The sequence below is a fragment of the Odocoileus virginianus genome, chromosome 13 (assembly GCF_023699985.2).
Source record: "Odocoileus virginianus isolate 20LAN1187 ecotype Illinois chromosome 13, Ovbor_1.2, whole genome shotgun sequence".
In the NCBI taxonomy this organism is placed as follows: Eukaryota; Metazoa; Chordata; class Mammalia; order Artiodactyla; family Cervidae; genus Odocoileus; species Odocoileus virginianus.
In genome coordinates, this window is record NC_069686.1 from 35733546 (window position 1) to 35745450 (window position 11905).

At 38.1% G+C, this 11905-nt stretch overlaps 1 protein-coding gene across 6 annotated transcripts in view; it reads right to left on the bottom strand.

The window, feature by feature from the left end:
- RIF1 (replication timing regulatory factor 1) overlaps nt 1–11898 on the bottom strand; it is a 58423-nt gene extending 46525 nt beyond the window's left edge. For 4 of the 6 annotated variants that reach the window (XM_070476221.1, XM_070476223.1, XM_070476222.1 and 1 more), the window contains exons 1-9: nt 11766–11897; nt 11234–11347; nt 10448–10526; nt 8393–8489; nt 6790–6917; nt 6605–6699; nt 5401–5590; nt 3549–3641; nt 1371–1509 (exon numbers count right to left, since the gene is read on the bottom strand). In XM_070476221.1, the coding sequence (XP_070332322.1) occupies nt 1371–1509; nt 3549–3641; nt 5401–5590; nt 6605–6699; nt 6790–6917; nt 8393–8489; nt 10448–10526; nt 11234–11337 (925 nt within the window). In that variant the 5' untranslated portion in view covers nt 11338–11347; nt 11766–11897. Of the gene's footprint in view, nt 1–1370; nt 1510–3548; nt 3642–5400; nt 5591–6604; nt 6700–6789; nt 6918–8392; nt 8490–10447; nt 10527–11233; nt 11348–11765 lie in introns of all 6 variants that reach the window. The other 2 variants (XM_070476220.1, XM_070476224.1) reach the window with 2 other exon arrangements.
- Nucleotides 11899–11905: the final 7 nt, after the last annotated feature.

The following is an 11905-nucleotide window of genomic DNA, read 5'->3' on the forward strand; positions in this document are numbered from 1 at the left end:
TTTTTTTTTTTTTTTGGGCCATGTGGCATGTGGCATCTTAGCTCCCCGCCAGGGATCAAACCTGCATCTCCTGCATTGGAAGGCAAAGTCTTAATCCCTAGACCACTAGGGAAATCTCAAAAAATCTACTAGTTATTACTTTTATCAAACATTTTAACTGTTGGTGCCATGAGACTTTGGAAATCTAAATATTCACATTCATTTAGAATTAGGTGTCCACTTTTAAACTACTTTATCTAGTCTCCCATTTAGCTACTGTCCCAGTGAGATTTAAGCAGAAGTGTATGTGGAATTTCTGAAAGTTGTTTATAGATTTTTGACTCTCTGGAAGTTCATTTTTGCCCCTTCTGCCTTCCCTCCTTCCTATAGGCTGCAACAAAGGCATATTGACAATGACAACAGAAAGACAAGCATCTGATGCCTTAATGAATCATGAATACACAGTATCAGCCAGACTCTCTAGATCTTGACCTATTTCAAATCAGACAGCATTTTATTGATCTTCTTTAAGTCACTCCCATTTTATTCTTTAACTCAAAGATCTATAATTTCAGTAGATTTAATCCCCAACCATACAATACCTCACACTGAGAGCTTATCAACAAAGGTGACATTTCCAATTAAAATATATGCCTGCCAATATTTTCAATAAAAGTAGTTGTAGTTAATGCAAATAATTATGAAACACATTTTAAAAGGAAAGAAGGATTACTAATGGTCTTTGCAAGGGAAAACAGGATGAAATCAACATTATTTAGCATATCTTATAAACTATCAATTATATCTAAGATTAACTACAGTTAAGTAGGTAGACTCATACTTCTCACTTATGGGCACAATACTTTCTCATACATATATTAAACACTTCCAATGGACAATAAAAATATAAAGGTAAGAAACATCAAAAGGAATCACTCCTATGTATTAATGTTAACCCACTATTAGGTGCTATTCTTAAAGGTCCTGAAAAAAAGTTCCTCTGTCACTGATACTTGTATTCGACAGCAATCACAATTGTTTGCTGTAGTCTACTGGCTGTGTGACTTTTGATAATACTTAATGGTTCTGAAAGTGTTAATACTTACCATCTGAGGTCTATTAGGATAACTGAGAAGTACATAAGTGCTCAAAAAAGTGTTGGACTTTACTAAGAAAACCACAAATGGTGTGTCACTTTGTTCAGTTTTTCAAATAGTGTAAATTTTATACCTGTGACTTTCAATAATGCCTGGCCTTTATAAATTCTATTGTTAGCTACAAATTTATTCCCCTAAAATACTCAATGAAGTCCAAAAAAAAAAAAAAATCATAAAAGCTTTTTCATCTTAAGTAAAACTCATACCAAAAATCAATCTTAAAATATTACTTACCTGGATTTAAAGCAAAATTATCTATTAAACTCTTCCAAGCAATAAAAGCTATTTTTTTAATCATGGGTGCTCCACTACGAAATCCCAGTTCTTCCAGCTGTAATAAAGAATTGATGAAACTCCCACTTCGATGCAAGGTCTAAAAAGGAAAAATCATTAAGAAGTTTTTTTACTTGCCTGAAACAATTATAGGCAACATTCATTTGTCTAATGCATCCCAATAAAAAATACACAGGATAGAATATTAACAGTCACAAGTGATTATAATCCACACATAATCTGAACAGGATATAAATAAAAAACTGGCTCAGAAATTCACAGAAACTCTTAAGAAAGCCACTAGAGCTAATAAAATACTTCTAGTTTGACTCTTTTATGACTGTAGCCCGCCAGGCCCTCTGTACAGAGTACTAGACCAACACACAAAAATCAGTTGTGTTTCTACACAAAAGCAATGAACAATCTAAAAAGCAAATTAGGAAAGCAATTCCATTTATAACAGCAACTAAAAGAGTTAAAATACTTAGAAATACATTTAATCAGAGATGAAAGACTTAAAACTAAAGGCTACATAGTATTGTTGAAATTTGAAGACCTAAATAAATGGAAAACCATCTGTGTTCATGAATAGGAAGATTTAATATCACTGTAACAGCAGTATTATCCAAACTAATCTACAAGTCCAACGTAATTTCTATCAAAATTCCAAAGGCCTTTTTCAACTAAGAAATAAAAGCTTACCCTCAAAAATTCATTATGAAAGAATCCTACTTAGCCAAAACAATTTTGGAAAAAAAAATTATGAAGTTGGAAGACTCACTCCCTTGACTTCCAAACCTACTACAACACTACAGTAATTAAAGCGTATGGTAGTGAGGACTTCCCTGGCAGTCCAGTGGTTAGGACACCATGCTTCCAAATCAGTGGCCTTGAGTTTGACCCCTGATTGGGGAATTAAGATCTCTCGTGCCATGTGATGCAGCCACCAAACATAAAGCTATGGTAACAGCATAAGGAGAAACATAATAGACCAATGGAAGAGGGATTCCAAAAACACTCTCACATATACTGTTAACTGATTAGCAATAAGAATGCCAAGACTATTCAATAAGAACAGTCTTTTTAACAAATGGTGCTTGGAATATTCACATGCAAGAAAATGAAACTGGATCCTTGTCTTATTCTACATACAAAAATAAACTCAAAATGGAACCAAGATCAAAACTTATGAATTAGCAAATAAATTCAGAGAAAAAGCAGAATAGAGGTTATGAGGGGCTGCAGGAAGAGGGGCAGAGGGAACCACTGCTTATTTAACATGTACAGTTTTTTGTTGGGGATGGCAGAGAAGTTCTTGGTATAGATAGTGGTGATCTTTACACAACTGTAAATGCTTTTAATATCACTAATCTGTATACCTTAGGATGGTTGATAAATATGCTTATCACAATTAAAAAAAAATCAACTTCCCCCTTAAAACCAGGCTTAAAGAAGGAATATACAGTCAATTCTCATTATTCACCAGTTATGGTCTATAAAGTTGCCTTGATACTGTATTAGCAAATTCTGTGCCACGGCTTCTAGGGAAAATGCAGGATTAGGTTCCTACAAGCTTCTGATCACATTTTCATCAACCACCTGACACACAACCTTGCTTCATGTGTGTTTGGTTTGAAGACAAGTTATTTAGTACACACAGTCTGATTGACGGACACTGAGCTCACAGCAGACAGCACTACAACTCACGCCTTTCCTCCTAAGGCGCACAACAGGCTTCCCTGCTTCGCAACCAGACAGCACTCGGCACTACGCTTGGAGGCCACTGAAAACTGGAATCTCCAAGAAAAAGCACAAAATGTGAAAAATGTGGCACCAGATGTATCATGAAATGGACATCTGCTTAAAGGACATCAAGAATTAGAGCAAAGAAGCAGAACATAACCCTGGCTCAACCTCAGACTGGAACATGCATGCTCTAAGACTCAAATCTGTTGCCACTCTACATGTCTACAATTGACTGCAAAAGCAGCACAAATACTGACACTGGGTTTACAAATTTTAGTAAGTAGGTCAATGTTCATACATATGGCACACATCAATAATGAGAACCAACTATACTATGCAAACTTAAGAAAATAAAAGGTCTGGTGTGTATAAAAACCTTAACTGTGAACTTACCTTCCCAAGAAGTTTGACAAATAAAGGCCATAATTTTAACACGTAAGTCTCATTTTTACTCATAAATAGTTTCTGGAGTTCTGAAAGTAATTTCTGAAAACAAAAGCAAAAATATTTACCAAAAGACTCCTGAAAAGAATGTAGTATTAAATTGTCTCAGCTAAGTAACTTTTCCCAATATTTTATCAGAAAGTTTCACACATATAGCAAAGCTGACAGTTTATAGTAAATGTCCAAGTATAAAGACCACTAATATTTTATTATGCTTGTCTTATCACCTATCTGGCCATTCTTCCATCCATCAATATAGCTTTCTTTTCCCCTACCAATATACTTTCCCCTAAAAACTTCATGCATATCACTAGAGTTCAAATGATAATGTTTTAACTTCTCTATTAATTTAAAAAATACATTAATAGTTTCATGGGTAATACATCTGAGAAAATTTGAGTTCAAATTTATTATTAAGAATTTTATACAGTGGACACTTGAATAAAGTGTGTTATTAACTGTGTGGTTCACTTACACTTGGATATTTTTCAGCAGTAAATACCACAGTACTACAGTCCATGGTTGGTTGAATCCAAAGGCACAGAGGAACCATGAATACAGAGGGTCAACTATAAATTATACATGGGTTACACTTGAGCTGTTCAAGGACTGCCTATATAAGCTCTTAAAAAATTAGTAAATTTATCAGTTAAAAATCTCACAAAAACATTGGAGTTACTTTTAACTCAGGCATTACCATGAGGAATCCTGAATTTTAAAAAACTAAACAAACAAAATCCCAGGTTTTAGAATGTGGAAATCTTCCCCTCTGCCTGGATTACTGTATTATCTCCCAACTAGGTTCCCTACTCCTATGCAACCCCTGAATAGAATTTTTTCCTCAACATAGGCAGAGGGATCCGCTTAAAAGCCAAGTTTGTATGTGTATCACTCATAGACTCAAAACCTTCAAATATGGTTTTCAACATAATCCAGATGCTTTAAAACCAAGCAATGCAATAAAGCAATAAAAGCCAAGTGCTTACAATGGTCTCCAAGGTCCTATGCGGCTTGGCCCTGTTTCTGACATCATCTTCTACCCTCTCATCCTCATTCGCTCTATCATACTGCCCAGTGTTTGACGAACACAACCTAGCATATCAGAACAAGGCCTTTTGCTACCACGGTTCCTCCTAACTTGAATGAGTAAGTTTACTCCTTATTCAGTTAGCTAACTCCTATATTACCTTCACATCACCTACTCTTTTTCCTTCCTTGACCACATCACCCTTCCTCTTGGAAAGCACTTTCATCCAGTCCCCGTTGTTTCCCATAATCTCTTTACTAAACGTACTACATACTTTATTATTGCTCCCACTAGAAAATAAGCTCCACAACAAACTGCTTTTGTTCACTGTTTTATACACAGTACCTAAAACAATGTCCAGTATATAACAGGTACTCAATAAATATTATAAGAAAGGCTGAAAAACCTAAAACTTTGGGCAAATAATAACTTTAGGAAATTGTACACACTACACGCACTTGTATGCCTTAAATCTGCAGCTACTGGGATAGCTACTACAGATAGTGATGAATCAGATAGATAATGCTCTCCCTTTTCAAAAAATGCAATTTCTTCATTCTTTAGGGATGAAATAAAATGCCTGGATTGCAGTTAACACTGAATAGACAGCTCTTTTCCTTAAAGTAAACTGTGTGACATTAATTCAAGCAATTCTTAGTTTTAATTCAAAGAGGAACTTCCTACATCATAGTGCAATTTCACTAATATGAGTCCTATGCTTGGTGCAAAACCTCACAGTGCAATATCCAAAAAAATCCTTTAAGTATTACTTACGGTAGTCATAAGCTGCTCTGTGATAGATGCTATTTCTTGTTGTTTCTGAAGCAACAAAGGCATTCCCATCTCTAGAGCACTGGCTCCCCGCAAATGTACTTTTTGGGCTGAATGAACCACTAAAGGTATGACCAATTTTGCCCACCTAACTGACTCTTCTCCCATTTGAACTGGGGCTTGTTCAATTAGTCTGTAATGGAGAAATCAATGACTAAATTAGTTTAAGTAGTTTTATTTCTAAACTACCTTTATGTCTAAACTACCAGGAAAGTTAACAGTACACAGAAATATGCACAGTATGGTCCATTTATTTTAGAATATTATCTACAATATATACACACAAAAATAGATCTAACATAACTTAGACTTCACTATTTTAATAAATTTTTCAAATAATGAAAACACATCATCTTTCTTCAGATTAAAAAAACTTTTAATAATTATTTTTATACAAATTATATTCTTACAGGAGAGAACAGCTAGAGAACCATGATATACTGTGAACATCAATCAGGGCATCAGAATACTAGTTAAAGCATATAGCTCAACAACTAAAGAACAGTTTCAACTATAGAATGAAAAACAAGTTAAGACAAAGCACATCAGTAGTTTGTGTTGTCAGCATATCCATTATGAAAAGCAAGGATGGGTAGGAAGAAGATAGGTTTTCTTGTTCCCCCCAGGAGCTGTTAGAAATTGTTTTAATGCTTTCCTAAATATCTGATACCGGGTTCCCTGGTGGCTTAGATGGTAAAGAATCTGCCTGCAATGCAGGAGACCCGGGTTCCATACCCACGTCAGGAAGATCTCCTGGCAAGGGGGATGGCAACCCACTCCAGTGTTCTTGCCTGGAAAATCCAATGGACAGAAGAGTCTGGCAGACTACAGTCCATATGGTCACAAAGAGTCAGACACGACTCAGCAACTAACACTTCACTTTCAAATTACCTGCTACAGCCAACTTAGAAGTCTATTTTTTAAACTTCTGCAAAAGCTTTAACAGAGATATTTTTAAGATTATTTCAGTAAAAATAAAGAAACCTAGTAACTTAATGCACATCTACTTTCCTCCGCCTATTGAGACTTTTAGTCTAGAAGACATTTCCTTCTTTCAACATCTAACTCAAATTCAAGTCCCAAAAGATTACTCCTTCAATTCTAAATTACTAAACTATTCTAATTTGCATGGTATCCAAACTCATACCTTATAATGACATTTAATGCTTCATAATCCACAACAGCAGAATGCATCTCTCCTCTATTAAATACTATTTCTAATGAGTCAATTATACTAGATACCTGAAAAGACAGAAACAAATACAAACCGAGTAAGCCTCAATTTTTTAACTGGCATGTAGTTAAGAAAACATATACAAAAACTATACTCACTACTTTGCCAACAACTTCAGTGGGAAATGTCTGCTTGGATAACACCCAAAGTGCCCTAGTACGTACATTTTTATCTGAACTTTTAACAATATCATTCAGTTTTGAAAGCAGTTCTTGAATATTTATCTCTGAAAAACAAGCAGAAAAACATTTTAATTATGTAGAATCTTTTACATCCTTTTAAATCCCTAACATAATATATAAAAATCACTGTCAATAAAATTAAATGCATATCCAGAGAAAAGGACCAGAAAACCTATGCTAATAATTGAACTTTTTCCCAAAACATAAAATTCAGGTCAGAGAGAAGGCATACTCAGTGCAAACAGATGGTAGACTTGAAATCAATAATTTTTCAACTAAAATATTTCTATAGGATCTTATTATAAGGTTTGATGCTTTCAAACTGTGGTGTTGGGGAAGATTCTTGAGAGTCCCTTGGTCTGCAAGGAGATCCAACCAGTCAATCCTAAAGGAAATCAGTCCTGAATATTCATTGGAAGGACTGATGCTTAAGCTGAAACTCCAACCCTCTGGCCATCTGATGTGAAGAACTGACTCATTGGAAGAGACCCTGATGCTGGGAAAGACTGAAGGCAAGAGAAGGGGATGACAGAGGATGAGATGGTTGGGTGGCATCACCAACTTGATGGACATGAGTTCGAGCAAGCTGTGGGAGTTGGCTATGGACAGGGAAGCCTGGTGTGCTCCAATTCCATTGGGTCACAAAGAGTCGGACACGACTGAGCAACTGATTAGGTTTGAACATATGAGTCAATTTTGGCAAGATGTTATAAATCCCTTATCTCTGCTACAAAATGAACAACTCCTACTTCAGACTGCTAACATTTCTATATATTAAATAAGTGGAAACATTTTACTCGGAAAAAAAGATGGTAACAACTCTCTGATATCTTTATTCCCTATTCCTAATTACCCATCTCTAAAGATCATCCCCACACCTATACTATGACAAGCCACTTACAGAGCAACAATTAGGATTACAGTCCTCCTGATATCCATGGGGGATTGATTCTAGGACTTCCCCTCATGAATATCAAAAACCAGGAGATGCTCAAGTCCCTTACATGAAATGGTGTAGTACTGAGATCTCCATATTCAGGAGTTCTGCATCCAAGGATGCAGAGGGTCAAGGATGCTAGAAAACTCAGAACAGCATCAGATCCTGGGCTTTCATTACTACTTTTAGCTCCAAATTATCTAATTTACCACTATGTAAGAGAACTTTTCTAACAGCAAATTCCTTAACACATGCTTGTATAAAACAAATGACCCATCTACCTCCCCAAATTAATTCCATCTAATTATAAACTTCCAAAGCAGGTATGTTTATTATAAAAGATGATTTTCTCAACATTTTAAAATAGGCTTACTGTATTTTCTTTTAGAGCAAATTTTATAGTTATCAAAGCTAGAGCTATGTCTAAGAAACTTTACTATGATGATTTAATCTAATGATATAATCTAGAGACTCATTCTCAAAAGCAAACTCTAAACTACAGGTTGTGAAATTGAGAAGTAGCAGTACTTTTAACAATATCAAACTATAAACTCTAAAAATATTACATCACAACAAACTTACCTGATAATCCAGAGGCAATTTTGGGATTATATAAGCAAAACCCCAAGGCCTGTAGAGCAGCACTACTGAGCTCTGAGTTTTGACTGGCAATGTGAGTCTACAAAAACAAAACCACATTTGTTACAAATAAGTACAACTGCAAATGAATTTTTAGATGGAAAAGTCGATTAAAAACAAAATTATATTTTAAAGGCAAAACCCAGCAAATCCTTGGGTAGATTAAAAGGGAGTAAGATTAAGAGACCATGGATACAGGTTGACAAAGAAAGAGGGAAACTATTTGGAGATCAGCTAAGTAAGAATTTTCCTTAAAAGAAAAAGAGCATCTCTGCACACCTGAAAGCAAAAAAAAAAAAAGGGGGCAACAAATGGAAGATGGTGAAGACACTAGATAGGAAGTAACAGTAGGAACAAAACTGTTTCACATAAAGTAAGCAAAGATTCAAAGGCAAAAGCTGACATTCAGCTATAGAATATAGGCCACCACCTCTAACAGAGAGAGGAGGAGTTAGAAGTAACGTTCACTAAGTAGCTGAAGTGCAAGGGGCTTTCAATGTCATCTCAATACTTCAGAGAGTAGATTCTGAATCCATGACCATTTGGAATTCAAAGCCCAACCCCATAATCTGCATGTAAAAGCTATAAAATCTCAAACCTGTCAAAGGCAAAGGTCTTGCCATTTGCTCCTAACCCTACATTTACTTGTAACCTTGCATCTTTCTTGGTACCATTTCCTATTCCAAACTAATCTATCTTTAAGTCTCCTCATTGCTTCTAAAATCAGATATCCAAGAAATACTCAACTATTTGCTATGCTTGACCAGGAAGAATGGTAAATGTTAGTAGTCATATGTAAGAACAGACACTTCCTTGGAGCACCCGTCTTTTAATTAATCAGACCAAACATCCAAAATACTAAACCCTGAGATACATGGGATATTAAGGCAATCGGTTCAGACAATCACAAATAGATGAAGTCTTACACATTCAAGACTATGAGAGCTAATACTGTATCTCCTAAGCAGCAGCTAGCATACGTGTGATCAACTTTTGATCATCCTATCATTAACCACCCACAGGCTTCTAAATAAATTATTCATCAGGCATTTTAGTTACAAACTATTTATAAACAATGCACCTTGATTCAAATTGCATGTAAATGATTTCCTATATGCTCTCAAATACCAAATAGATGATAAAATGTCTTCATCACATCAAACAGTACTGGAATGTGGAAAATGACAAAGAAAAATGGGATAATACCATTAACATTGCTTACTTATTGATAAGTCTTGAACTACTACACAGTAAAGTTCCTGCTTATATGAACAAGAACTGAAGGCTCTAAGAATATTTAAGGTTAGGCAAGGCAATATCCCCAATACCTCAATATTTAGCCAAAAATAATGCTTAAGTGTGCAATAAACATCTTGATAGACTACTTCCATTTAGAAGCACAAAAACAGGATAATAAAAATAAGAACCCAAAGGGACTTTGGAGATTTAGTTCAACCTCTTCATTCCAAAAACAAGGAAATTAAGTTAGGTGTTTAGGAAAGCCACAGTATACTCAAACGAGGACAAGAATATACATCCTCAGTTTGATGCTAAACTACACAACCTCCCTATAAACAAGCAAACAAGATAAGCATAATAACTTTTTTAACCAAGCAAGAATGGCAGAAATAAGGGTGAGTGAAGATTAAAAAATGAATGTTACCCACACAGTAGATCAAAGACAAAACTACAGAATCATTTAGAAGCACTGTTCTATTAAGAGTGCAAGTTTTGGATTCAAGTGGTCACAGCAACTAAATTTACACGTTAAACCAATTTCTTCTGAAAAGTGGGGATTAAAAGAGGAGCCTCAGCTTGACAGGGAGGATTAAGAGAAAACAAGAAAATTAGACAGCACTTGATACATTGCAAGTCCTCAAACAGTACTATAATAACCCTGCTGTTATTTTATTTGAGAGTCAAAGTTCTTGAGTGAGCGAAATCTTTCTCCCCCCACAAAGTAAAAAACTATTTACTATTTACAACAAAGATACATACCTTTAAAACTTCAAATAGCTGAGGAAGTTTTTTCTCAATTTCTGTAATGATTTCTTTTCCATCTTCTCCAGTCATACGACTTAAAAGCAGAAAGAACATTAAGTTTACGCAAATGGCTGATAGACTGGGCTACAGTCCATGGGATCGCAGAGTTCGACACAGTTTAGCGACTAAACAACTCAGCGCGAATAAACCTCAGAATAACTTGTGTATCCCCACAGTACACGTTTTGACAGCTTCACTAGCTCAAGAGGAAACAAGGAAACCTATCCCTAGTTACAAATTTACTAAAACTTACTAAACATGTATCGTTTTGTACCAATTTTCAAACAACCGACAGATAAGTCAGAAATATACAGTCTGCAGGGGAGAAAACAGTGTGAAGCACTTGCGGTTAAATAAAACTCAAGTTATTGCTCTATATTAAAAAACCAATTCTGGGATTTCCCACTGTCCCGAAATACAGGTGGCTTACATTGAAAAACCACTACTCTGGCCAAATCCCTCCCAAACTTTTCTTAATCCCCCTCTTACAAGACACACTGGTGCAGGCTTCCTCATTCCAAACAGACACCTTCAGGGCAGCACCACCTGCACCCGGGAAAGTCACCCAGCACGCACCCCCCACCCCACCCCGCCTAACCAGCGACCCCGGCGTCCCCCGCGCCAGCTGCCAGGCTTCTTGAATACACAAACTCGCTAGGCGAGCCGCACGGTTGTGGGGACGGTCTGCCCCCCACAACCCCCCAGGGCGCCCCACCCCCACCTGCCCCCAACAGGCCTCACCTGGTCAGGGTCAGGTAAGCGTCGGTCTGCTCTCCAAGGGAGGCGGAAGGGTCTTCCAAAGTCTCCAACAGCGGCGCCAGGGGGCTCTGCTCCGCGGCCGTCATGTCGGCCACCCTGAGGCCCGACCGGAAGAGGAGACAATCCGGTGACCGATGGAAACAGACCCGGGCGGCCCGGCCTGAGTCCGGGCCCCAGACCCGCGCTCCCGCCGCGGCCTCACAGCTCCCACCGCGTCCACACCGGGGCCCCTGGCGCACAAACCCAAGGGCCTAACCTTCTTCTGAGCGCAGCAACACGCACCCAGCCCACGCCACGCTCCGGTCCCAGCCCGCTCCCGCCACCACTTTCCCGGGCAGCTTTCAACAGGGGGAGGAGACCAGCGGGGGGGGGCGGGAGGAGACCAGCGGGGGGGGGGGGGGGGGGCAGGAGAAGCCCGGGGAACAAGGCGTCTCGCCGCGAGGGGGCGGAGGTTGACCAGGCTGAGGGTTCCCCGCCGCCTAGCACTGAAACCCCAGCATTCACCCCGACGTACGAGGACAGGCCTGCGTCGTCTCTGCCGCTGCCCTGCAGCACCCGGACACGGCCACAGCTCGACTTTCCCGGTTGGGGCTGTTTACTCACGCGTGCGGCCCGCTCCCTCCTCGACCAAGATGGCGGCGGGGGCAGGCGCCG